Source organism: Apis cerana, linkage group LG1 (assembly GCF_029169275.1).
Source record: "Apis cerana isolate GH-2021 linkage group LG1, AcerK_1.0, whole genome shotgun sequence".
Lineage (NCBI taxonomy): Eukaryota > Metazoa > Arthropoda > Insecta > Hymenoptera > Apidae > Apis > Apis cerana.
Window position 1 is genome coordinate 7,608,726 of NC_083852.1, and position 27,350 is coordinate 7,636,075.

The 27,350-nt window shown below is 35.0% G+C and overlaps 1 protein-coding gene and 2 long non-coding RNA genes across 4 annotated transcripts; 2 read left to right on the forward strand and 1 right to left on the reverse strand.

Moving 5' to 3' along the window:
- The first annotated feature begins 970 nt into the window (after positions 1 to 970).
- On the forward strand, positions 971 to 3,594 carry LOC133666979 (uncharacterized). Its single transcript, XR_009831932.1, has 2 exons — positions 971 to 2,050; positions 2,180 to 3,594. It is a non-coding gene; the product is annotated as an uncharacterized LOC133666979 (long non-coding RNA).
- Positions 3,272 to 27,350, reverse strand: LOC108004114 (dexamethasone-induced Ras-related protein 1). 2 transcript variants are annotated; one of them, XM_062081911.1, is made up of 6 exons: positions 27,085 to 27,350; positions 20,573 to 20,859; positions 17,148 to 17,305; positions 6,201 to 6,390; positions 5,178 to 5,388; positions 3,272 to 4,794 (listed from the first exon to the last, which is right to left on the reverse strand). In XM_062081911.1, exons 1-6 carry the CDS (start codon positions 27,238 to 27,240, stop codon positions 4,585 to 4,587), a joined length of 1,212 nt encoding a protein of 403 aa, XP_061937895.1. In that variant the 5' UTR covers positions 27,241 to 27,350; the 3' UTR covers positions 3,272 to 4,584. The 2 variants fall into 2 exon arrangements, with proteins under 2 accessions (XP_061937895.1, XP_061937906.1); XM_062081922.1 differs by lacking the exon at positions 27,085 to 27,350 and adding an exon at positions 21,562 to 21,700.
- Positions 15,324 to 19,889, forward strand: LOC133666980 (uncharacterized). Its single transcript, XR_009831947.1, has 2 exons — positions 15,324 to 16,364; positions 16,755 to 19,889. It is a non-coding gene; the product is annotated as an uncharacterized LOC133666980 (long non-coding RNA).

The window sequence follows — 27,350 nt, forward strand, 5'->3', positions numbered from 1 at the left end:
CGTATTATATAACGATTCAGATTATAATGTTGCATTGATATTTCAAATTTGTTTTATAACGAAGTTAATAAAATAAATATTTGCTACTTTATTAAAATAAATTGCGTATCTTAAAGAAACTACTACATTATATATTTCTTTATATTCTATTTTTGTAATTACGCATAATTGAACCATTATTTTAAATTTATTATAATTATAATAATGAAATTTGAAATTTGAACTTGAAATTTTTTGTGATATTGCGAAATGCATTAAAAAAAAAAAGATATCGTAAATCATTCGTGTTATAATAGTCGCATGAAATGTATAATTGAAATTAAAATAACTCTGATTAGATTTGCTTTGATAATATATATGTTGATCTTATGATCTATATATATAATTATATCTGTTAGAAAAAAATTGTGTCATTCTATAAATTCTTTGATTATCATTTTATAATATACGGACTGTTAATTATGCAACTATGTTTTTTAATTGATTTTTATTATTTTTATAGGAAGAAAAAAAATTATCGACATGATTATTCATTTTCATTTGATTATATATACTTCTTTTGTATTAATGTTACATTATTTACTTAGTTTTTTCATTAATTTTCAAATTTTATTGAATTTTGCATATTTTTCTGTAGGATCTATATGTAAATATGAATTTACATTTCCTTCATTATAAGCAAATTTTATTCACGATAATGGAAATAATTGCCTTGAAAATAATGTGTATGATTAAGACATTGTGTCGTATCTTTTATCATATAAATTATTACATGATTACAAATTATAAAAAATTATTATTTCCTTATAAATTTTATTCTATATCTTTCTAACGATTTCGAAAACAATAAAAAAACATCTATAAATGATAATTGTATATATATATATATATATATATTCTGATTAACGAATCATTAAATCTACTTCTACAATGTATGAAAATATAAATATTAAATATTCTCACTGTTTATATTAAAATTAACAAATATTAATAATAATTGCATCATTTTTACTAATAATTATAAATGATTCAATATAAAAACCTAGAAATGGTTAAATAACAAATCTTAAATATTAATGACCCGCTAAATTTTAATTCTTTCAACATTTGTTGACTTCATTTCAATGCTAATACGATACTTATGAATTAAAGAATTAAATCAATTAAGCATTCTATGTTGAATTATGGAATTACTGAAACAATGGAATTAGTTTGCATAGATGATAATATATTACATTTACGAAAGTTGCGCATAACAAAATTTTATTTGCTTCAAGATAAAAAAAAAAAAAAATTCTTTAAGAAAAAATGAGCATAATGTGAATATATTTTCATAGAGGTGCTAATATTTTAATTAAAACGGAGAGGAACGAGAAATTAGAATTAATTAAATGAGTCGTTCGTGGGAAAAAAATTGTTATATCGTCGATATTACCTTTCCTTGCTATAAAGGAGACACATCTCGCGATGCACGAGCTTTGTGACGCCTCGTCTCCGAAATTCTCCAAGTTCTTGACGGAGTTTAATTAAACATTCCGCCCGTCAGGAATTTTGTGGTCATCTCTCTCTGTACAGAAACTCCTTCTAATGGATTCTGCTCCTTGAATCTCGATACGTCGTGTCGATACGTCGTGTCCCAGACTATATATTTTTCTTTTAAAAATTTCGAATCTTTAAAGATTCAAAATTTTTGTTTACGACCTTTGGAATTTTTTATTTCTTACGCTGTATTTTGGGATCGGGAAAAATGAATTTAAAAAAGCGAAAGAAAGAGAAATTCGAACGAGCATTTCGTCAAAATACAGGATTAAGAATAAATGGATCTTTATTGATATTTTTGAGACTAGTTAATCCAAGACAGAATATTCAAAATCTGAATATCCAAAGAACGAAGAAGCTATTGGCATTGTATACTTAAAAAAAATTTCAAGATAAATTGATGATAAATTATAATCATTTTTACACCAGATAATTAACTGATAATTAAGGATTTTATATGTTCTTTCATGAATATTCACATAAATATATGTGAATTTATAATATATAAAAGGTAATTATCAAGCATTAATTTGAATACGTTAAGTTTTTATTACGAATCATTATTCGATACTTTGCTTCTTATCACGCAAGCATATTTTAAAATGCTAATAATTTAACAATTTTTTTTTCTTTTTTAAAGGAATGGATCATTCTTAATGAATAACGCAACTGTATAATTATTTCTTTTTGAACCAATGATTTAATTATTATCGAAAGATTCGACCATTAAAAAGAAGAAGAAAGAAGGAGCTCGATGACTTGATTCAAATGAATTTCAATACCTAAGTTAGGTTTCAAGTGTCACTGAGGGCTATCGAGCGAAATATCACGAGGGATACGACGGTTGAACGGCCATTTGAATACACTCGAACGAGTTGTTCATCAATAAATACTAAAACCATTGCTGTTCCAAACTATTGCTGCTCGATAAAACAACAACCACACTATGAATGGACTTTCGAGTCTTTGAAGGCCGTTGAAGTGCACGGAATAATAAAGAAGATCGAATACTCAATGAAAATCACATTGAAGCGATTTTAAAAAAAAAACTTGGAGGAGGGAAGAATCTTTTTTTTGCTGGAAAACACAACCCTCGTCGCGTTTAATTAGAAACGATGTTTCAGCGTGTTTGCAATTGAACCGTCTGTAATAAGGGTTGTAGAAAAAACGAGCGGAAAGGAAATTCTGCGGCCAGGAAATTAATTAACGTATTAATCGAGTAATTGGCCTCATCCCCGGAACTACCCTCGTGGTAGAACTTTCTTTTATAAGGGTAATTAATCTACCGAGAAGTTTGTAAAAAAAAAAAAAAAAAAAGAAAAAGAAAACTTTTCCGTTAGGATTTTATGGAGCGTTGATTCGAAAATGATTGCACAAATAGAAAGGTGGACTGGATTCGAGTCGCATTACTTTTTAAATATCTACGACGTTTCCTCGTCTCTCCCTAATGGTTAATTACTTTCCTCTTGTTACTTTGACTAACAAGGTTGTCCAAAGAAGTTTCCAGTTGTTGAGTTATTAAACAGCTTCAACTGCGAGAGAGAGAGAGAGAGAAAAAAATGATAATTTCATATTAATGAACTGGATGAATGGAATTATTATAATATTTTTTCGTCAAAAAAAACAAGATGCATCTGTTAGTCTAATTGGAAACACGCGTGAAAGAAGAAGAAGAAGAAGAAAAAACAAGAAGGTGATGATGCTGACAAGGAAAAAAGAGGCACGGTTTTGATTATTGTTATTTACGCATTTATTACAAGAGAACGAAACGTTTCATTTGGTCCGAAAATCAGGGATGAGTTTTACGAAAAGATGCGTCTCGTGTACGTTCACGCGCGTTATGTTTTTTTTTTTCTTTGTTTTCATGCGCTTTCATTATTACAGTTATTAACAATGTTTCAACGTTGAGCAACGTTGTGCGTTAATGTTGCAGGCGTTTCGAATAATTTGAATACAAGATTCGAGAGAGCGTGTCGATATTTTTTTTTTTTTTTACGTTTGTTTAAAAAAACAAGTCGAGTCGACAATTTAGAATTACGATGACAGGAAATGAAACTCGAATCGATCATTATAAATTGGACGAATTATAATTGCCGGTAATTATTGAAATATATTGAACGAGTATTTCCAAGTGATTCAAATTTTTCCCGATGATTGATCCAATGCATCCAATGCTCATACATATTCGATACAACAGTGTGCCACCACGTTCCATGATAATAAATTAATTATATATACACGTATACAGTATTTGGTTCGTATCGGCTTAACGATCATGCTTAAATAGAATCCAAGCGTCACGATCAGCCGACCATTCGTACAAACTACGAGGACTATCGATCTTCTGTTTCAAATTATAATTATCTCGATCAAATTAATGAATTAATTCAAGATAGAATTATTATTTTTCAATCTAACACACTTTCCAATGTGTAATCGAACAAGTGTTTCGAAGCGTTCGATCAAACTTGGTTCGATCAAGAAAAAGTAAATATTTCGCTCAAGCATACGAATGGCCGACAGTTCTTCAAAAAGATCCGAATAGTTTATCACTAGAACGTTTATCTCTTATCCCCTTCGTCTCTCTAACCGCAATCACAACCCGATCGATCGATTAATCTCAACAAACGATCCTCCGATTGTACCTTATTAATATACTTCCGGGACGCTATGCTAGACCTATCTCTTTAATTAATTAAGGCGAGCGGCGTGGTCGGTTTAAACGTTTCCCTTTTCCTCCCCGCTTCACGGTTCCTCGTCCGTACCCCCTCCTTACGTACGCTATACGTACGATCAACGTGAAAAAATGCAAATACAAAGTTCACGTTTTCTCGTGAACGAGCATCAAAGTTCAGAATCGTTTCTCTTCTTCCTCCTTCGAAAGGAAAAAGAGAGAGAAAGAAAGACTCGATATAACGCTCGATCCACGACTGGTGCTCGGCCGTGATCGGGGGAATCGTGTTTCGTTAACGAGGATCGCCCTTCGAATACCCAGATTCCTCTCTGACCCGTCTCGAATTCTTATTCGTTTCGACAGCAGGGATATCACTGAATGGAGCACGTCTTTCTGGCGTCCGTACGCAGGGTGATCCTCGATCCAGGCGCGTTGTTCTCATTCCCGGCTGCCAGGGAGCACGTTTTCGTTCTCATAATCATCAGATCCGTCCTGATGCTTGGCCGGCGTACGTTGGGCGCCACGACGCCGCAGGCGTCGCTCAGCCGTCGCTTTATACTCAGGGTGGCTTTGTGCCTTGGCTGGAAACAAATTGTCGCTCTTTCAAACGCTTTTCAAACAGGAAAAGGAAAAAAAGAGAGAGAGAGGGATCCACTCGACACGGCACTCCGCTCTCCGAGGAGGGAGCGTAATCGTTTATCCGATTTAACGCGGTGCTCGAGTTATATGCCACTTGCACCGCGAGACACCCTCTTTTGTCCATCGAGTTTGAGAATCGTTCAATTACTACTACGAATTCGTTTACCTCTCCTTCTCCCCCTCCTCTACTGTTTCGAATCGTCGAGTCGAATGAAATGAACAAGTTTCTCTAGCTCAACTTCTAACGGCTAAAATTCTTTCCTACGAAGATCGTGCTTGGGGATTCATCCGGTCGTTTTAAAGGAAGGGAGAGGTAATCCTTTACCTGTGACGGTGGCAACATGGTCGGAGATCCGAAAGTGAGTGGGACCTTTCTGTGATGATTCGGCGCCATTTCCAACGGCAAACCTGCCACTACGAACAGTTGGTAAAAAAGCTCCTCCACGTGGTAGTTCCTCTTCGCGGACGCCTCCACGAATACGCAGCAATCGTCCTGACTGTTGCAGTACTCTTCAGCCTCTTCGACCGTAACTATTCTGCGTAACAAATGCGATTTGTAATATTTATTGAATCAATAATTGATTTACTCAAAAATATTTAAATATCTTCTTATTTCTCAGTTAATTTCTTTGGTTTTAAATAAAAGAACTTTTTAGTTCTTTGTATTTGTAATTTTTATTTTCAAATATTGCAAGTGAATGATACATTTCATTTCAGCGAAGTAATAGAAATAACATGGAAAATCTAAAATTTTGCTTGCTAAGTTTTCCAAAGTTTTCACGGGATGTATTAGCATATATTATAAAAAATGTACATTTTCTTCCGTTTATTTTTTTTTTTTTTACTCACTTCAACGAGGTCAAGAATGAAAATACGTTTAATAATTCGTAGAATCGTACTTCCTTCGATGATATACATATATATATATATATATATATATACGTATAATATAATATAGTGGATGTCTATTAAATAATAAGATTATATTAAGAACATGTAAACGAAGCGCAAGGGAATACATTAAAAATACGCTCGAGGAAATCCTCGAGTGCAGGATAACATTTTATATTAAAAGGGTTGGAAACAGGTCACAACACTTTAAAATATAATCCATAAATTTCAAGTGACAGACACTTGAAAGCTTCTGACTCTGTATTCTAGAAGGGTTGTAAAGATGATAAATGTCCTTAAAAAACATTGCAAAAAGAAGAAAAAAAAAAAGAAAAAAAAGAAAAGTAATTTCACACGTACACGTAACAGTTGGTATTTTATTCACTCGATCGTTATTCAGAAAACGTTAATCGACTCATATATATGTACAGTGCGTGTAAAACGAGCAGTGACGTACTTCGTATCTTTATCACATTTATTTCCGACGATGACCATAGGAACCTTCAAATTGAAGTGACTCTTGCTCCTGCTTTTCGTTGCACTTTGGGTCGCGCTTACTTTAGTTTCCAGGATCGATTCACGCAGTCTGATGGCCTCCTCGAACGATTCTCGACAATCCAAACTGAACACCACCACGAACAGGTCTCCTGCGATGAAAAAAAAAGAAAATTTTTATCAGCCCGAGACATTTATATTTTCTTTTTTTATTCTCGATAATTCCACAGAATTATTTTGCGTGTGAAGGATGAGGATGAGGAAGGAATAATTGATGGAAAATTGAAGAATAAGCGATAGATAGATTGGTAATTACGCGAATATTCAACAATCTTCGAAGGGATAAAAAGACGAGGGAGGGAAAATTTAAAAATGACGAGGCAAAGTATAAGAAGGAAGGGGCTCTTTTTTCTCCTAACTATCGTTTATCTCTACATGCTTTTGCGTATATGCAAATTATTCAAAGTTAAGCTCGTTTAAGCTTCACCACCTGGTTCAATTTTTGCATCACTCCTTCCTTCCTCCCTGCTGTAAGCTGTTTCCAGCCTGGTTGGAAAATTGTAAATTTTGCAACGTAACGATGAAGAGTTTTACCCTTCTTTTTCAATTGTTATACGATCATAAAACTATTGAAAGAGAGAGAGAGAGAGAGAAAAGAATTTGTACCTTTATTCATCATGGAGAAGAAGAAAAAAAAGCGTGAATTTAATTATCGACCAGTGTTCGCGAGATTTCACACGTGTTGATAATCATCGATAAATATGAATAATGTAAAACTCGTACAGCCTTATGAATATTTATTTCAACGCGCTTATTTTTATCTCACAATGAATATCGTACCCGCGCGCATGCACGCATACACATCCTCTGTTTCCGTGATCGAGTTTTAACGAGTTTCCCTCCCGTTTAAAATCCTCGTCGAACGAAAGAACAGGCGGCGGAGGAATCGATCGACGATGTTTGCCAACGGAGAGAATCTATGATCCAATCCAACGTTCCTTTTTTTTTTTTTCCGAGTTCGCTGATTGAAAGTTTTCGGAAGAAAATTGACGGTGATTCGCTACAACGTTTTCGTTGAAACGGCGAAAATATCCCCCCTCTCCCCCTCCAATCCTCATTTTTAAATCACGATGCAACTAATCGAGCAGCTCTCTCTTCCGAGGCGAACGAGGCGTTATTGTATCTTTTTTCTAGCGAATTTAAATGCGAAATCTTGGAAGATGGAAATTTGTCAATTTTGCGAGGAAGCAAAAAACTCTTGGAAAATTTAGAAAACACGCCCCGACAAAGTTAATTTCATTCATCTTTCTACGAAGTGAATTTACACGGTTTTAAAACTTTCCGTATTCTCTTTGCTGCTTTGACTCTTCGTTTAACGAAGAAAGCCTTCCGTTTTATTATTAGATACGTTGAAAGTTCGCCTTGTTTCCCACGTGTTTTTGTTTTTTCCTCTTTGCGAAACGTGTTTATTACAGTTTTACTCGCGATAATAAAGGATCTCGCTTGATCTTGAGATATATCTTTATTAGAACTTGATGAACTTTTTCTTGTATTTTTTTTTTTCAGTCACGAATACGAAGCACAAAGTCAGTACGAACTAACCGATCGTGACTTTTTAAAAATAACTTTTTAAAAATATACTTTAAGAATAATCCGTCCACGTCCTGCGTACGAGCGACTTTTACAAGTTTAAAAATTTTTCTTTACATAAGAAAAACTGCATAAAACGAAATTATTCGAAACGATGGGAAGAGATAAAAGATGAGAAAATCGAAATATCGTTAATCGTTAATAAATTATAACAAAAGGAGGAACACAAACTGGAAGGGTATGGGCTACAACATGGCACGGTTGAAAACGGTACAACTTTGCAGGAGATTTAATATTTTATGAATCCTTTAGTACCTATAGTGCACGCTTTAACAGCGAAGCAGGTGGCCATTTTCTTCCGCCCCCGTTTCCTAAAGTTTTCTATTATTCGCGGTTAAATACAGCCATGAATAATCGTAAAAACTATGGAATCGCGTTTATACAGGTTTTTATTTCAACTCCCTCCCCTCCTACGAGAACTTTGTTAAATAAAATCTTGAAGTTATCCTTCGGCTTTCGGGCTGCACGTTTCTTTCTTTCACGGGATTACAGTCCCGAAAAGCGAGCCAAGTCTCTGAATCTTCTTTCACGTTCCATACATTCTTTCTTGTCATCTGTCTCCCTGGGGGAGAGGAAGGGAAAAAATTAACACGGCTAGACAGAGGATCGTTACGAATACGCGACCCGAATACGCAAATGTTGGATACTCCCTGGACAAATCTGTTATTCAATCTCGTCTTGGGCCGCCATTACTCCAGATACGTTTTGTCTTCGTTTCCTCTCGGGGATAAGTGCATAATCGGTTTTCTTGAGGGGGAAATAAGCGCCTTTTATAACGATAATGCTACTACACGATAATGGTGGACCGGCTCGATTCTGGAAAATATGATTTGAAAGGCAGGAACTTTAATTATGATGTAACATGAAAGGAAATTATATTCCATCCGCAACAAGTGTCTTTTGCGTCTCCTACCGCTACTGTGCGATCCTCATTGAGAGATATTCCATCGATTCAAACGTTAATTAAACGTGCATTGAAAATTGCAGGATATACAAAATAATAATCTCCATTATTTCCGTTCTTCTCAATAAAATTATATCCTTACAATAATGGATCATTATACGTGACAATTGAAACTTTTGATTTTCCATATAAAGAAAAAACGCGAGAAGAAATTAACAATTTCGTCATGAAAACCTATTCAAGAAATGAAGAAAACCGTGCCGTTGAAGTTACTTTTTGATTGATCTTGATATCTCTATCCGTTGTCGAGATATAAGGATTCAAAGTATCCTGTAGCGCTTAACACAGCGCACAGATTATGAATGAACACGCGACCTACATTTTTTCCTGGAAACGCGTACTACGTTTTTCTAGGAATCGCGTCTGCCGCTTGTCGGCAGTTTGGGATAGGTCAGCGAGACGAGGTGCGAGCGAGAGGTCCGAATAAACAACGAGGAAGGAAATAGTAAACGATTAAAAATTATCCTCTCCTTTGCACGACGATATCTCGATAACCGAAAGTCGTATCGGGATAAACGAAAAAGGGTTTCAAAGAGCAAGGTTCCCCGCTTCTAATGGCCTTCCGTTCGTTGACCGGAAGTCGCTATCTTCCGAGTTATAACGGCTCAAAGTTTTCCTAATTTTAATAGAGTTTAAAAATTACCGTTTACTTGGAACGGCGATATCTCGGGAACCGGAAATCGTATCGAGATAAGTAAAAAAAGCTTTCAAAGAGCAAGATTCCCTGCTTTTAACGGTCTTTCATTCGTTGACCGGAAACCATTACCTTCCGAGTTATAGCGGTTTATATTTTTCCCAATTTTAATCGAGTTTGTATTATTATTTTATTTTTCTCCTCTTTTCATTTAAACAAATTTAAACTCTCTTCGAAAGTATTAATCGTACTACACAACCTACAATATTCGATCAACTCATGAATTTGTTGTAACATACCTCATTTTGATTTAAATAAAATGAAAATCGTTCTTGTTATATATATATATACTCTCTTTAAAGCGGTAAAATAAACAGAAAAGAGGCTATTTGCGGATACATAATACATAATTTCAATTTCTCTTTATCTCGCTCCTCCACTTACTATTACATACAACGGGAAGGAAGAACGTTTTATCCGTACAAGCACATAATTTTTCGATTACAGAATATGGATTACACTAGCTGTAATCCAGATGGTACCTGTAGTTTAGCCACCGATTCTCCTTGATCACCATTACAATCCAAAATTAACTATGCGGGAGCAAACAACCGCGACACGAAGTTACAACTATTCCGGAACGTGACCACGATTCCCTACGAAATAACGTTACCAGAGAGCTCATTCCAATTCAATAACTCTCTGGAAACCGGATACACAGCGAAACGAGCGTATTTAACGATTCCTCCCAATCCGGGCGCAAATTAATTTCGAAATAATTACAAGATCCCGTATCTCGCCTCCTCGCTGCTTCTTCTCCATCCGGTTAAAATAGTTCCGTTTCAGTTTTCACCACTCGAAGAACGAATGAATTTTCTCGCGAAATATATGTATATATATTTATATATATAAAGAAGATTTTTTTTATTTTATTTTTCCAACGCGTGTTCCACCGCGGAGTGTTCGTCCACGAGGCGAAGGGACGAGGGAAATCGACGTTAAGCCAATGTCGCGATTCAATCTACTCGATATCACGGCCGTCTCGATTGAATATCGACGTGGCTGCGTGACGAACACAGGATGGTCGCGAAAGTGATTGCGTAGATATATATATATACGATTTCAATGGACCACCGGTTGCATCGGGGAGGAAATCGTTATCGTGTCGGATAGATCCGATCGAAAGTTGGTGTCCAATGCGAGCGATGCATCCTGTGCCAGAGAAACAGAGTGACAATGAACGATAAGCGCGTTCGAGGACTCTTTGAGCCAGTTGTCCTGGCTCGCAAAGCGAGACAACGATTCTTTTCCTCTGACGATTCGACGAGTTCTTTTTTTTTTTTAAATTAGAAAGAGAGGAAGTAATTAAAAAACGGCTATACTCTTGGGATAAAATCAAACCGAGTGTATATACGATTGCAATAATCTCTTTTTTTTCTACGATATTCAAGCAGAAATTTATTAAATCCATCGAGTTCTCGGTACGAGAAAAAGTGTTCGATCGGAGAGTATTACATCTCGATACGATAAAATTAATAATATAATTAATGGAAAAAGGGAGGACTCGCAATTCTCGAATTCTCTACATTCATCGAATCGATTCGAAGGTAAATTCCACTGCTCGGGACGATGATGACGATGATAATAATGATAATAATAATAATTCATTTACGAGTGGAATCGAGGAGTCAAGGGAGGAGAGATCGGCGGGATTTGATTGGAAGAAATCCGTTTAAACGAAACGGGCGTACTCCCCGAGTTAATTAAAACGAAATGCTATCGCGATTAATTACAGCGGAGACGGGAAATTATGATCGAGCTAGCCTAAAAATACCAAGCTTAACGGTTAGCCTGGGAAAACAGTTGGAACTGATCTCACCCGCAGATCTCATTTACAATCATACATTCTCTTGAAGACGGGAGTCTCACTTTGCTCCACTTATCAGAAGACGAAAACCTCGTCCACTTCGTTTCCTTGTCGTTCAACTCTACCCGTGTTGATATAACTTATCCATCTCTAACTACGAAACTATGGATACATCTGTACTTTCACACCGTTTTAGTTCTTTCGACGAAAAGAAAGAAAAAAGAAACTTTAATCATTGTACACGAGAAATTTCTTCTCGACATTTCTTCGTGACATTCCACGCTCTGTCGAATCCCATTGAATTCTCGAATTCGCGCGCGCTTGTTGAAAAGGGAAGACGATCCTTTATCGCCCACCCCGTCTCGATCCCCTTCGAGATCGGGCGTTGGAGAGATTATTTAAAGTTTGGAAGGAGACGCGATTCGATTAACGGCGCGTGTTTAATTTATGGCAAGACTATGCGCGGATCAAACGGGTCCAAAACGGGTTCGGTTGATTGGGAATATCTCGGGACCTTACGATTCGAGCTTATCGAAATAGGTAGGATTTGCAGAGTTAGATTATTGAAACACGTAACGGTACGTTAAGAGCTTTCAATTTCGCATTATTGAGGAACGCAGCGTTGCGTCAAAGGGATTCTATTTCCCTCCAATATCCAATACCGTTTATTTTCACAGTTTGTTCCGATTAATTTACGAATTTGGATAAACGTTTCTCAAATTCGTAAAATGATTCATTTTTTTACATACTTTACTTACGTCAGAATCGAATCTTTCTTCGCTCGTTAATTTCCAATATATTTGATCATCATAATTGGTAAATTTTCTGCCAACAATCCAAGATTATACAAATAATCCAAAAGATTTAAATTGAATCATTATTGTCACGAGCTTCTCTTATTCTCGAATTATCGAAAGTATGCAAACTGATCGTCCATGCAAACAAAAATTTGGATAAACGTTTCTCAAATTCGTAAAATGATTCATTTTTTTACATACTTTACTTACGTCAGAATCGAATCTTTCTTCGTTAATTTCCAATATTTGATCATCATAATTGGTAAATTTTCTGCCAACAATCCAAGATTATACAAATAATCCAAAAGATTTGAATTGAATCATTATTGTCACGAGCTTCTCTTATTCTCGAATTATCAAAAGTATGCAAACTGATCGTCCATGCAAACAAAAATTTGAACGGCGTATTGTTATATAAATCACGGATACGCACGGTAAAGCCGCGTGATCTGATATCTATGCCGGTCTACAATTTCCAATCGTAGGTACACAGCCGACTTTAATAACGGCTTTTCGTGCCGCTTAATCTTGATGCCGGCCTGTGTAAGGAACTCGGCCAACTTAATAACTACCCTCCTCCCTTCCCTCCCCCTGTTTTGCATAGCCGCCGTCGCTCCGCAAATATTCGCGTCGTACGAAAAAAGACGCGCAGCTCTCGTTTGGATCGAGTTTTTTTTTTCTTTCTTTCAAAGGGGAAAACCGGATTCTAAGCAAAAGTATTTGCAGTTCATTTCGTCGAATATTCTAGTATCAATTTTACTTGTACTTGTTTAAGGGAAAACTGTTCTTCTATTCTTTTCACTCATTTTCTTTTTCATCTTCTTTTTAAATGTAAGAGTACGCAGATCCTGTTTATTTATTTTTGGTTTATATTCCAATTGTATTAATTGTTTTTTTCATCTTCTTTTCATTTTTCTTTTTTTTTTAATAAGTATGATTTTATCAAGTATACGAGTTTTACTTATTTATTTCGTATCTTTGTTCTTTGGCCAACCTTGTTTGGCACAGTTGACAGAATTTCGTTCACGCTTCTTCCTTTCACCCTGTTTTCCGGTTTGTTGATTTTCGTTTAGCTAGTTCATAAACGCGATATCTTTTCTCGATTCCTCCACTCGATAAATCAGCTATACTTTTCTCCTCCTCGTCTTATAGCTTCTTATATATATATATATATATATATATATATATATATATATATATTCTATTTATTTTATGTTTTTCTTCCTTATCCTCTCCATCCAATATATCGGGAATTTTCAGATATTGTCTCATATTGTCTTCTTTTTTATGGTACATTTTTCGCACGAGATAATTTATCCGGAATTTCTTTGGAAAAGATCCCAATTTTCGATCTCCATTACAATTCTATCTGCGAAATCCTTCTGCTGGAATTGGCTTTCTAATATTATTACCATGCTTGTACCATGCTCGGCAATATTGCCTTATCGTATTGCCTGTTATGTAAAGTACTGGTCACGTAGGTAGTGTACGTATAACATCGTGTTACCCATCGTCTCAATAAACCTTCATAAGTAATTCCACGAACGTTTGATAGGTCTTGAGATATATTTAGAAACAAATCATATCCGAATAATGATAACAACGGAAATATTATTAATCCTGTATTTACTGAATATATACGGAGAATAAAATCCGTGCATAATAGACTAATAATTCCATTTCCTCGCAATTTTGGTCGCACAAGAACGCGAAAAGATATATCTTCTTATCTGTCCATGTGTGTGGAGAAAGGATACGCTTGGAAACGGTAAACAGATTTTAAATCGAAGCGTATGGAAATTCGATCGAGGCTGCCTCTAATCTCTCTCTTTCTCTCTCTCTCTTTATATATGTAGATACTAAATATTCGACGAAATTAAAATTTGTGAACGATATCGTATATTTTTTAACATTTTGTAATTTACGAACGTGCTCGCGCAAATTTTATTAGTTTCTTTTTTTTTTTTTTTTCGTTTAATATTCAATAATTAATCAATATCGTAATTCTATTGCAGAGAGAGAAATTGGAGAAATAATTTTATTGTTTGATTCCATTCGAGAAACGAGATCTCAAGGATAAAGTTGAAATGTAAGTATTGATAGTCGCTATAAATTGCTACATATGATCGTTAAAATTTATGTAAGTAGATATCGTATTGATGTTTCTCGCGCGATTATTTCTTTAACGTTTCAATTCGATGTACTAACGCTATCTTAATTTTATGATGGTTTACGAGTTGGTTTATAGAAGAGATATATAGGTATATTATACACGTAGAATTTATCGTGTTAATTGAAATTACGTACAAGCATAATATTTTATGGTGAGAAACATCTTTCGATAAAATTCAACCGAGCACGAATTGATCTTCGAAAAAGCATTTCTTCCTCGTATCTCAAATTCCACTTTTCAAAGAAAAATCGAACACGTTTCATCACTTTCTTATAAAATTAAACTCGTCTTTTTCTTCCGATAATATTCAATATTTAGTGTATTTAAAAATACATTTTGAAAGGAAAACAAATTTTTGGTTTTATTTATTTGAATTTTTCGTCTCAATTTTTCAGAAAGAATCCTGTTACACGCATCATCGTCCAGGATAATTATCGCTCGATAAATCGTGTCGTCACAGCACGATCGCTCGGCAAATATTCGTTTCCAGAAACTTTCCAAGCCTCTTAGTGTCTTCGAACTTCAATTCCACGATAAATAGCCTCGTGGAAGATGGATCGTGGAGCATTAACGCGATATCCAGGAGAGGAGGCACGATTCGAAATTCAAATCTCAATCTTAGGAACGAGAGAGGGGGCACGTTACGTCTTAATTAGATGTCCAACTACCGTCCAATTGATCGACGAACGCGACATTAAACAAACAAAGGGGATTCCATCAGTCAGAGTGTACAACAACGCATCATTGAGATCCTGCTTCTTTTCATAGATTCAAACTTGCAATTGCAATTGAATTTTACTGCACGTATTTTTTATAATCTTTGAGCAAGTTGAAATTACTCGATACTACTTTTCCTCGAACGAAAAAAATTCCTATAAAAATCTTTACACTTTACTTTAGATTTCTCTCGAACGTCTGAAAATCTGTAATAATCATTCCACGAGACGAAATCGAATCGCTACTTTTCTTCATCGATACTTTATATACAAAAATTGTGATGGCGCAAATTTTTATTAAAAAAAATAACTCGTAACTACGATATATTAGCGGAAAATAAGTTTATCGCGTTTTCCTTATTTTATCAATTTTTTTAGATTAAAAGTTAAGTCAATCGGCACGATGCGACTTTCCATGCGATAATTACGTACTCGGTCGATAATAATAATTCCCTTTTCTTCTTTCTTTTTTGCGGTTCACGTGGTAGATGCGAGTATGCACGGCAAACACGTGACGCTTGCGTGCGGTTCAAAACCGAATGTGATCAATACGCGTACGCGTACTCCGTGCGTACGATCGTCACGTGTGCCATGCGTGATGCAAATGCGTTTTTCATGCGTATAATTGCGAATTTATCGCAGGCCTCTGTTTTTTATTCCGATAATGAATTCCGCGACTTTCTCCAACTGCCGTCAACGCGAGCCTCGTCGTTTGGCCGCGTGACTCTGTTACAATCAGAAGCAGAGGGAGGGAGAATAATTAAAAATGAATCAGAACGGGAATAAATAAAAAGTATACAATCTTTTTCCAAGGAGTGAACGAAATTTTGAAAACTTGGAAAAATTCTGCTCGAGTTTCAATTTCGATTCTCCGAAAAAAGGAGTAAAATAAAATAAACTCTTCTGTCCAATAATTCGCTTCGATTTCACGTCGGGTCGGAGATTGGCCACTTGTAGATTTTTTTCTAAAATTATTATATTTTTCCTCTTTCAACTTCGCGGAAATTTTCCTCCTCACAGTGTCCTAGAAACCATCCAGCGGAAATTTCTGTGTAAATATTGATTCACGCGTTTTGGAAAATTGGGCAGGTGTATCGGCCATCGATTCTCCTCGAATCCAAAAAACGGCAGCTTGTTGGCGCGGGAATATAATCCTCTTCTTGCTGTTTAAGTGTTGCACGCCGATATCCTCGATCGAAGGAGTGGTTGGAAACTTGGCACGAAACTTCCATCCGGAGTCGGAGGAAGCTCGAAGAAAGGATGCTCAACAAGTTGGCGAGATGACTTGCGGCTTCGAGTCGAGGATCTGTTATCTATACGTATCTGTACGTATTAAGACGATACACGGAAATTTCCTGTTATCTGGCAGAGATGCGATAAGAATTCGTCGTTGTCCAGAAGGTCGACGAAACTGAATTGTTCATCGATAATGGATTAGGATGCGAGTATTCCAGTTTGAAATATTATTAATATTTGTATATTTTAGAGATTTTTTAAAAGAAATATTTTTATCGAACCGTCAGTAATTCGTTAATAATTATTTTTTAATGGAAAGAATGTAATTGCAAAGCAATTTCGAAATTTTATCATTCCTTCTTTTTGGAATTATATTCTCTTTCTTGGCCTTTTAAAGGTCGGATTATTCGAATTTTTCGCAAGCTTATTATATATCGGGCGTATTTAAAACTAAAGTTAATAAAGTTTATTTTTTCCAGTTAATTTATTTCTAAAAAACGACGATGCAGGAAGGTGTTACGATGACGCCAGTGTTTGGAAATGTTTGGATATGGATTGGGAAAATATTTGTCCTCTGACACTTGGTTACACGCATCGACACGATTAAATTTCGACATTATTGCGTTACAAGAATATATATATATATACGCGTGAGAGAAACAATTAAATCAAACACCCAGTGCCAAGTTAATTCTTAAAAATAGCTACAACATTCTGAATCCAATTCTTTTTACTTCTACCTAAAGTTTCGTATTCTCTTAAAAAATACGATATATATCTAGCAAACTCGAATGAAAATACATTTATCAAAAAGAAAAACGATTCCCTCTTGTCCTCTCGTTTTCACGATTATTTAAAACAGATTGACTTACCTGTTAAGAAGGATAATCGTCGCATGGCCGGAAACGGATGATTCCCGCTCGTGTCCAGAAGATCAAGCTGATGGACCTCGCCTTTAATCCTGTACAGCTTTCGGTGGAAGTCCTCGATCGTTGGTGTATAACTCTCCTCGAACTTGTTGGACAAAAATCTGCGATGAAATTCGTACGCATTTTACATCATATTAAAAAGGAAGGTTCGATAATTATGAAGCAAATTGTTATTTATGAACAACGCACTCGCGTGTTCCATCTCCATCTTTTTTTTTTGGAGTCAAAAATATATTCGCCGGGACAAACGAACGGTTACACCTGTGTGTTTCACGATGGATTATTTTTCGTGCGAAATTAAATCGTTTGTTCTATTAGCGCGAGCCGACCAAGTTCGATCGTGCGGAACGTGAATCGACGGGAAGGAAAATATCGAAAATTTTCACTGCGACGCGTTAATAATCCCGCTGGAAAAGTTGTGGGGAGTGCGATCCAATTTGTAAACGTAACTTTTGTCGAAATGCTCGTTTCTATTTGCGAAATTAAATAAAGATGTATAAATCAAGTTTTAAATATTGAATCCTTTGTTGTGCTTGGATTGTTGCAGATGGTGTGTAATTTTTGATTTTACTTGATGCGTTATATTATTGCGTAATAATTACAGAATCCAATAAAAATCTGTATACACGTCATTTCAATGGAAAGGAATTATCATAGATATTTCTTTCGAAATTGTTGATGTTTCCATTCGTGTTTTTTTCAAGCGGGTAAAAAAATATTTTATTTATCTTCATTCTCCTTTATCAACCACGAAACTTTTTTAATAAATTTTCGAAAATGGAAAATCGAGAGAAATCTTCTTTTAGCAAATTACACGAAAAACAATTTATAAATACGAATGTATTCGATAAAAATATTGAGAGAACGAATGAAGAAAAACGAGCAAATATCTTTATCGTTCAATGCATGTTTATAAGAATTAAAACCTATTAAAAGAGAAAAAAAATCAACTGAAAAATGAAAACACACGAACTATCGAAACGAAGAAACGGAATCTAACAAAAATTATTCCGGTTCCAGTTCAGAGGATAAGACCACGAATGGAATCGTCGAGAAACCGAACTGGAAATTCCCGTGGCGAGTCCATTAGCAAGTCGACCGTCGTAACGCGTGGTTAACGAAACCGGAGACAATACCAGCCGCATTTACACCGAACTGAATCGAATTCGAGGCGAGCGAAACTCCTTGTTTAGAAACGAAACTCGTATCGTGAACAAAGGAAAAGCAACGAGCTCTCGCTGTCGTTGAAAACTTTTCGAATCGGATCGAGAAGGAATTTTCGACGATTTCTGCTCGATCGTGCTGCTTCTAAATCTACGACACGTTTCCCACGCCGGCGAACACTTGTCCATTTTCTAACCCGCCGCGGTTAAAAATATCACCGTGTTGAAAGCGCCTCTGATTTTGAGGGTGGAAGCGAACCGATACGATGGTTTCGTTCACGGCAACAGAGTTTGATCATCGTTCGTACGATCGTTGCTGTTATCGGTGAAAAAGTGTTAGATGCGGTGTACATCGATCGATATGTATATATATATATAGATATCGAATGTAATTATCCAACTTTTTTTTTAATATTGTTTTTTTATCGATTTTGCAGAAAAGAAATTACTTATATTCTCTGTATTTTTGATGGAATTTTTTGCGAAAAAGATTTTGAAATTTGGAAATTTCATTTAATCACGAAAAGCTGCGAAACAAATTACGTAATCCTTCTACAAAATTCTTCGTACAAATTAAAGTAGAAATTTTTTCGCTGATCGATAAAATGAGTGAGCTACATTTTGGAAAATATATTTCGTGATATTTTTAGATATACTTTCAACTTTCGGTGATTTCTCTACGTTGAGACTTATATTTTTGTGAATCGAAAGAACTACTGGATTAAATAAAAAGACGATAATGATATATTAATTCGTTTAACGGGTATAAAGGACGAATTCTTTTTTTTATGAGTTAAGATTTAACGGAATCGATTTGAACGATTTATATTTCCTCACATCGAGCTTTCAACGAGATGGTATTTTTTAAACTGAAAGCGGTATGCTTTTCACCGATGAAAAATACAAGATCGTGGGGAAAATACAATAATATCACCGTCAGAATCGCTTTGAATCGCGACACAGCGAGGAATTTCTTTCGATTGTACGTCGAATCAATTGGGAATAATATTTCAAATAAACGCTCGTTACCATTTTGAACGTTGTTCAAAAAGTCTTTGAACTTTGCTTGTTTTTGGCCCGGATAAAAGATTTTAACGCAAATTTCTGAATTTGTATAAAATAAGTTATAAAATATTGAAACAATTACTATCGTTTAAACAATAGTATTTTTATTTTTTTTTTTTATAAAAATGTTAAATTTTCTATAAAGCAAATCAATTTCAGAATGTTAAATATATATTTCATAATTTTCTAGTTGATAACAAATTTATGTTATCATCAAAGGAATATGATATATTCCTTTTGACAATTTTTTTTTTAAATGTCCACGAATAATAATTCACGACATTCCGGATTTTAGACTAAAGAATAAAGTAGCAATCTTGGTCGCGTTTCAAAATATAAAATCCGAAAATATTTTTATATTTTTTCGCAAAATTATATTCCCTGTGCACGTGTCACGACCCAATTTCTGTAATTCCTTCAAAAAAAGAAAAAAAAAGAATGAGATGGCAAGGGAAAAGCCTTCAAAGGATTAATTCTAAAATACTCGAAAACTCAAATTCTTGATAAAAAAGAATCTTTAAATCCTATAACCTTATTAAAAACAATATTCAAAACTTGATTCATCTTGTTTCTCGAAAAATATGTTATACGTAACATTTCTTTTTTCTCTTATATGTTAATAATACATAAAAATAATAAACGATACAAAAAAATCACGATCCGTTTTTACCGACAACCATCGGTCAGTTAAAATAAACTCTAGAATCAATTATAATCGATCGATTTAATTTTCCTTGTTATTAATCTCCTCGATGTGTTCGCCTGCCGCGCACGTTCCATACTAAAGTCGACGATCGTACCCGTGTATTCGTTCCCCGATTATCGAATAATAAATTCGACTTTCGATCGTCTGTTTATACATTCGTTGTGTTTATATATTCTCGACTTTGAAAGTCGGTTTCGAAACGCGTTAATAATTCCCTCGTTTATTTCTTACGTGTATTTGCCAATCGCGATACTTTTTATGCGTAACGCATTTTTTATATAACAAGATTTTTACAATAATAATATCGCATTGACAAAACAGTAATTCGATTCCTATCCACGCATTTTTATATATTGCAAGAATTCCCCCTTCGTTCTCTCTTCTTTCAACATAAAAAAAATATATAAAATATATAAAAGAGAAAAGAAAATTACCGTGCTACAATGGCCGTTTTGCCAACTCTCGCGCTACCGAGCATAACCAGACGATAGCAATTGCGGGGTGGTGGTTTGCACGCGTCCTCCTGCGAGGACGTGGACGCGGGGCTGGGGCTGACCGGGATCGGAAGGATGCCATCCTCCGAGCCTGAGGGCCCCTCCAATTCGGGGCCCGCCTGTGCACCCCTTCGCCCCCGGTTGATTCGCTGCTCGGCCTCCTCTGTTGCGCTTCCGCTTCTGCACAGCCTCTGCGCGCAGCACACGAGTCGGCCGCACGCCTCCAGCTGAAACAAAAATCCTTATCGATCAATATTAACCGCGCAAGTAATTTTTGAAACAGGGATCCAGCTCGATGTGCAAGTTAAAAAATCTGCGAAATATTTCAGCCTCGGCGGAGTGATTTCGAAGCTTGGAAGTTGGGAGCTTCGTTCAGTTTTTTAATTTATTTACTCTCGATTGATCCATCGTTGTATCGATGATTTTCCGCGCAAGTTTCCTTTCTAGAAAAAATATCGGTGAATATAAATTTTGTTTTGAATATTCATTACTTCGAAAGGAGAAAAAAAATTTGTGTTGAAAAATTGCGTGTAAAAACGTGAAGCGATATTTTCAAACAATAATTGTATGTAAAAATTTGCTGGAGATCGGTACAGATGGTTTTTTTCCTTTTTTAATAAAGTAATAAAACGAAAAAGAAAGGAGGAAAAATGAAATATCGTATTGAAAACAAAAAATTGATGCTTCAGAGTGTATAAAATTTGGAAATAATTATTGCGTTTGTGAAGGAGATCCTTGAGAAAAGAAAAGTTAATGTTTTGTATTAAAATATATATTTTAATCGATCAGCAAGTTTTAATAAAGTTTCAACGCAATTGTTTTTTTCTCGCGTGTATCGAATTTTCATCAATCAGCAAGTGTCATCGCCGAGCCGAAAAAAATGTTAATACGAAATATAATACGCTTTCTTTTGAAAGTGAACACGATACCGGGAAATCCAATATTCTGAATACCAGTGGAACAAATTCGCGGCATGTGATCTCGTTAAATTCGACGTGACGCGTTTTTATGCTCCGCCGGCGTGTAATTGGACGTGCAGAACAGAAATTATATTTTCTACTACTTGGAACTCGGCCAAATTTCGCGGACTTCTTCCACTACTTGTGCATTCTAAATTAAGTACAATTAACGACACCTCTTTACCTTTTCGACAATTTAACATTCTATACGCGTTATTGCTAAATTCTTGAAATATTATCGATTTAAAAATTTTAGTTTTCGTTCTTATAAAATTATTTTGAAGTCGTGAAATTTAAAAAAAAATATATATATATATACACACATAAATAATTAATCTTTATGCAAATGCACGTATTTCTTTTTTACGTCAATTTTATCTGGATGATACTTAAAACACTTGAAAACGAATTTAATTCTGAATAATTATGATAAGATTAAACATTACGACGCGACGAAAAATTTGAACATTCATAATAGAGGAGGAAGTGAGGTAAAAAAAAAAAAGAAAAAATACTTTAACCCATAAATATTTATAAATTGGATATAAATAATGTTAATTTCCTGGAAAATCACGAAAAAAAATCGTTATGTAATGCAAATGATCATAAGTACGTACATAATATATGTACATAATAATTAATTAATAATAACATTTCAGAAATAAATTTACACTTAATATTATTACCTATTATTATTTACCTATTATTTGCATATATTTTATATAAAATATAGAATATATATTAATCAACACGATATGTATATTTTCTACAAATTATTTGAATATTTGAATACAGTTTTTCGTTAAATGAAAAATATTAAATGCAAAACTTAATAGAAGAATTCAGGAACGAAAATATTGGAATCCTCAGCGCATATTACAAGACATGGTTCCGACTGTGCGATAAATATTGTTTACGTAGCGTGAACACGACAGATTTAATTAACAGTTTTAATTTTTTCTCGCATTGATATACGTAACACCGAGTTAACGAAGGTTATCGTGATCATCGATGCAGTTGTTTAATTGGAAAAAGTTCTTGTTATACGCGTATTATCGGCTTGAAAAATCGGCCCGTTTGTTGCAAACATTGCGCACGATTATTATATCGGTTGGAAGGAAATATATATTCGAAGAAGGTATAATAATTTGATCAAAAAAAGGAAAAAAACGACCATTTTGAAAATATTTTTGCGCGTTTTTTACGATATCGCGAGCCAATTTGTTGAAATGCAAAAATATCGAATTCCCTGTGGGAAATTTGATCCGTGGAATTCTAGGTAAAAACCGATGAATAAATCGGCGGGAAAAAATTGAAATTAAAACGGTAAATAATTTTTAATTATCTCATCTCATTTTCACCGATTATTTAAATCGAATTGAATTAAATTAAAATTAATTCAAACCCGCTATTACTTTCACCGCTGAAATTTCAATCTAGTTAATTTTTTTTCTTCGATTAGCAATTTTCGTCTTACTTTCTATCCCCTAGAATTGATAATTCTTCTCTTGTGGTCTCGTGCACAATAACAATTCAATTTCAATACTTTTTCATATAAATTTCTAAAGATTCGTCGCTTTTGTACCACCACGTATTTCCGCGTACGTAATTAAACGGACATTTAATTAAATGCGATTTTAGGATTCCGACCTGGATTCGTGACATTGTCGCCCAGTAGTGTCGGTTAATTAGGTTTGATCAATTTCTATCATTTATTCAGATCGAGCAAATTAGCATGCACAGATCGTAGAATTGGTTAATAATAATTTCGTTTTACTTGCCGGCCGATAATCTCGAGACGAATTGTGGATGAATCGGGAACACGTAATTTCCGGCACAATTTCAATAATTAACGGATTCTTCATATATGTAAATCGATAAACTCGAAATAAATTCACGCGATCTATCGTAACCTGCGCTCTTGCTCGATCCTTTTTCAACGATCGACCAACACGTCCTTGAGGTTCTTGAATAATAATCCATTTCGCAGCCAACAGATTGAACAAACGATCGTAAAAACACAGAGAGTAAAAACACGTCGAGGATAAAAGTGCAATAAGTGGAATTTGGAATTTTGCGAAAAGAAGTTATTCCATGAGGGCGAAGAAAGAGAAAGAGAAATGAAGCAACGAGGGACGATCGTACGTGACATTTCGAGATGAAAGGTCAATTTTCCGGCTGAAAGTCCTTCTTTGTCTTTCATTTTTAACAACTGACGTAACGTTGGATAGGTATTATACTGTCGGAAAGAGTTTCATCATTACGATCGGAATTTATCATAGAAGAAGTAAGCGGAAACAACACCAAGATGTTTTCTTTTGTAAATTTCGTTATCACAATTTACTTATTTTCTTTTCTATTCCTTAATTGATCCAATTCTCTAAAAGTAATTTATAATCGATTCTAATTCAATGATTATCGTAACACGAGGAACTGTCTGTTCTCTCTCACTGAAATTTTCTTCGAAAAAGAAAAAAAAAGAAGTATATATATATATATATCAAGAAAATTTCCTTCTCATCGTGGTTAAACAAGGAAACACGTAGGAAGAAAAATGGGAGTGGCAAGGCGTTATTAATCACACGGCTAAATATCACGGCTCGTGTTATCGAGTTTCCCCCAAGGGGGGCAGCTTTCTTTTTTTAAAGGCATTTCCATTTTATCCCGCGTACATCGGGATCAAGGGAGAGAGGTCTTCTTTCGATTTTTTCTCTTCGAGTGTTACGCCCGGCCACGTAAAAAATTATAAGCCTTCATCGTCTTCCTCGACACGCCACGTCGAGTTACACAACGGATTTTCCTGGATCAATTTCTTTTCCTTTTTCTTCTTTTTTATCGACGCTCGATGCTCGAGTCAAAGTTGAGAAGCTGCTTGTCCTTTAAAAAAATAAACTTGGAAACGAGGGATCAAACGAGCCGAGATCGGACAAATACGATCTCGGGGATATAGAGCGAAAAAAAGAAGGCGTAAGTTGTTTAATCGGAGGAAAAGCGTGCAACTTTTTTCTTATACCGATTTGTCCCGTTCGCGAAATTAAATTCTGTTAAAAAATTTCTATTTTATTCGGGGAGAGTGCGAGGAGAAGTCTCCGTTAACTGCTCTGCTCCTCGATTCGACGGATTAGAACGTTGGAAATGGGTTTCGCGTTAAGTTTCGCGAAACACGCTCGAGTAACGAACGTGGTATACACGATAAAAAGCGTGCAACTATAAATAACTTGCCTCTTCGTAACGTTCTCTTTACGGTTATTTTTATTGTCTCGGATAAATCAATTAAAATATCGTTACAACGATGTAACAGATAGATCTAGTTGAAGGAAGATCCATCGACTCGAATCACTTTCACATTTACTTTTATATTTTTCTTGACGTTCTAAGTTCGTTACATATAGATTCGTTTAATTTTTAAAGAAAGGTGCTACTATCTAGCGATGGAAACGAGAATTAACTGCACTAGTGCGCGATTCTACTGTAAAAACGATTAATAATAATAATAATAAAAAAGAATTCTTTTCAAAATCGTTACTTTTTAACAAACAACAACATTTCTCGTTATAACGTTGCCAAAAGAAGAAAAAAGAAGAAGAAACATCGAAAATCACTTTTACAGAGTACACGAGAAACTAACTAATATCGAATGTTATACACGAAACGAAAATTCGTCTCTCGTATTTCCTTCCTATTCGAAACGGTTCCCCGACTAATTGATTCATTTTTTCTAATAGAGTATCATTGTATGTGTAGGGGGGAAAAAATTACAAAGAAAAAAGTAGAAAAAAAAAGAAGAAGAAGAAATATTGTCAGCCTTTATACGAATGAACGAACAAAGTTGGCGCTGGTGGGATTCGTCCCACTTTCCCTTAACAAGCGCGATAAAATTGTGCACATGGGGTCGTGTAATATGCAAATAACAAAGAGAGAAGGGAGAAAGAAAAAGGTGGACGAAAAAAAAAAAAAGAGAAAAAGGAGGAGAAGCATCGCACGGGGCGATTTTTTTATTCGATCGCAACTCCATTAATTGTCGGGAAGACGGGTCGCGGGGCAAATGGACGGGCTGGCTGCTCCAAGAAATTTGATTAAGTTCGATTGGCACGATCTCCAATTACCGCTCGAAAAAGTAAAAAAAGAGATCTGCCAGAAATAAAGCGTATAATTAAACGTTACGAGTAAAAATATGATATTATCCCACACGTATTTTCCTCGAGACAGAACGAACAAGATGGAATAGGATTTCGAACGGACACGATTATTGGCGAATTAAAATAGTAAATATTTATCGCGTGGAACAGGTTTGGAGATTCGGTTATTCCGAAAAGTTGGAACAAACACGAAAATTGATATGATATGCAAAAATATCATGTGTTATATCTTACTTGTTAAATTATAGATTAATTTTTAGATGAAGCTCAAATAGAAATTTATATTGTAATGTGTTGATCACTTTGAATATTCGTCTAAAAATTTTCCACAAAATTCACTTTCTCTCCAATACGAATTTGAATCGTTTATAACTTAATCGAGCAAGCCTCGATATAAATTTTTATAATACATAATCATTTTCAAATCTATTCGTTTGATCGTTTCGACGTACTCGTGAAAAACACGATTTTAGGTTATCATTTAATTCTCGTATCCGTGTCAAAGGACAGGGACACATTCGTGATCATGAATAATTCAAATCAGATGCGTGATCGAAACCAATAGAAAGCGTTATAACGTGGAACGGATAAAAAGGAACGATTTGGTTTGGCAAACCGTCGGTTTATCCGTTGTTTTTCGCGACGTTCCATGATCTATCTTTTTTTTTTAAATATCTGCATGGAAATAAAGTGGAACACTAGGAGAAGGGAACGATATTATGCAGATATATTGGAAATGCAAAAATTGAGTTGAAAAAAAAAAAAAAATAGGCGCGAAGAAAAAAGTTCAAAGTTTCATTGAAAAGTTATAACGACACGTAAATAAAAGAAGCGCGAGAGATAATAATTGATTTGCTTTTGTAAGAGAGCGAGGAACAAGTCAACAATTAGCTATCGATATCCCGCTTCGAAATACTTTATCTTTTTCTCTTTCAATAGATATAAAATGGATGGAAAATTGAATTTATTACTCTGCCAAGTTCACTCTTACTGCGCGTTCAATCTCAATGAATGAATCATCGATTCTTCATAACAGTTCGACATTCGTATTCCCGGCGTACTTTTCTTCTTCTTTCACGTATCACTTTTCCTCCCCAACTTTTCCACAAATTTAAAAACATGGTGATAAATAACATTGGAGACTAAATATCTTTTAAACGACGTATCTCGTTTCCTTCTTACGTATTACATCTTCTATCGGAATATTTAATGCATCTTTCGTGCACAATACTCCCCCATTTCGAGCTTTATTACACCTTATTTTGCATTTCAAATAAGTTTACACGATCGATAATTAATAAATGGCACGAAACAGTATTTCAAGATCAATTTCAGATTTATTACCGATAATTACCTCGAACCCCTGCCCCCGAATGACTTTTTCAACTTCCATTATCCCCTCGCAGTTAACATCCGAATATTCCACGCAAACGTCTCGAGCACTCTCGTGTCCCGATAAGTGGCTCGATCCTTCTATAAATGTCCGTTTCTTCGTCTGTATCGTATACATGTTTGTACGCGAGTCGTCACGCAATTGCGAACGCACACTTTACTTTGATTTATACGATCATTTCGGCCGTGATGCGATCACGACATTCGAGAAATCCCCCTTTATCCGTT

Excerpts from the sequence above, each read along its gene's own strand:
- LOC108004114 (XM_062081911.1), bottom strand. The coding sequence starts at position 27,240 with ATGTATACGATACAGACGAAGAAACGGACATTTATAGAAGGATCGAGC. Across the intron at positions 20,860-27,084 it reads TTCGGGGGCAGGGGTTCGAG|CTGGAGGCGTGCGGCCGACT; the intron begins GTAATTATCGGT and ends TTTTTGTTTCAG. Across the intron at positions 17,306-20,572 it reads AAAACGGCCATTGTAGCACG|ATTTTTGTCCAACAAGTTCG; the intron begins GTAATTTTCTTT and ends ATTTCATCGCAG.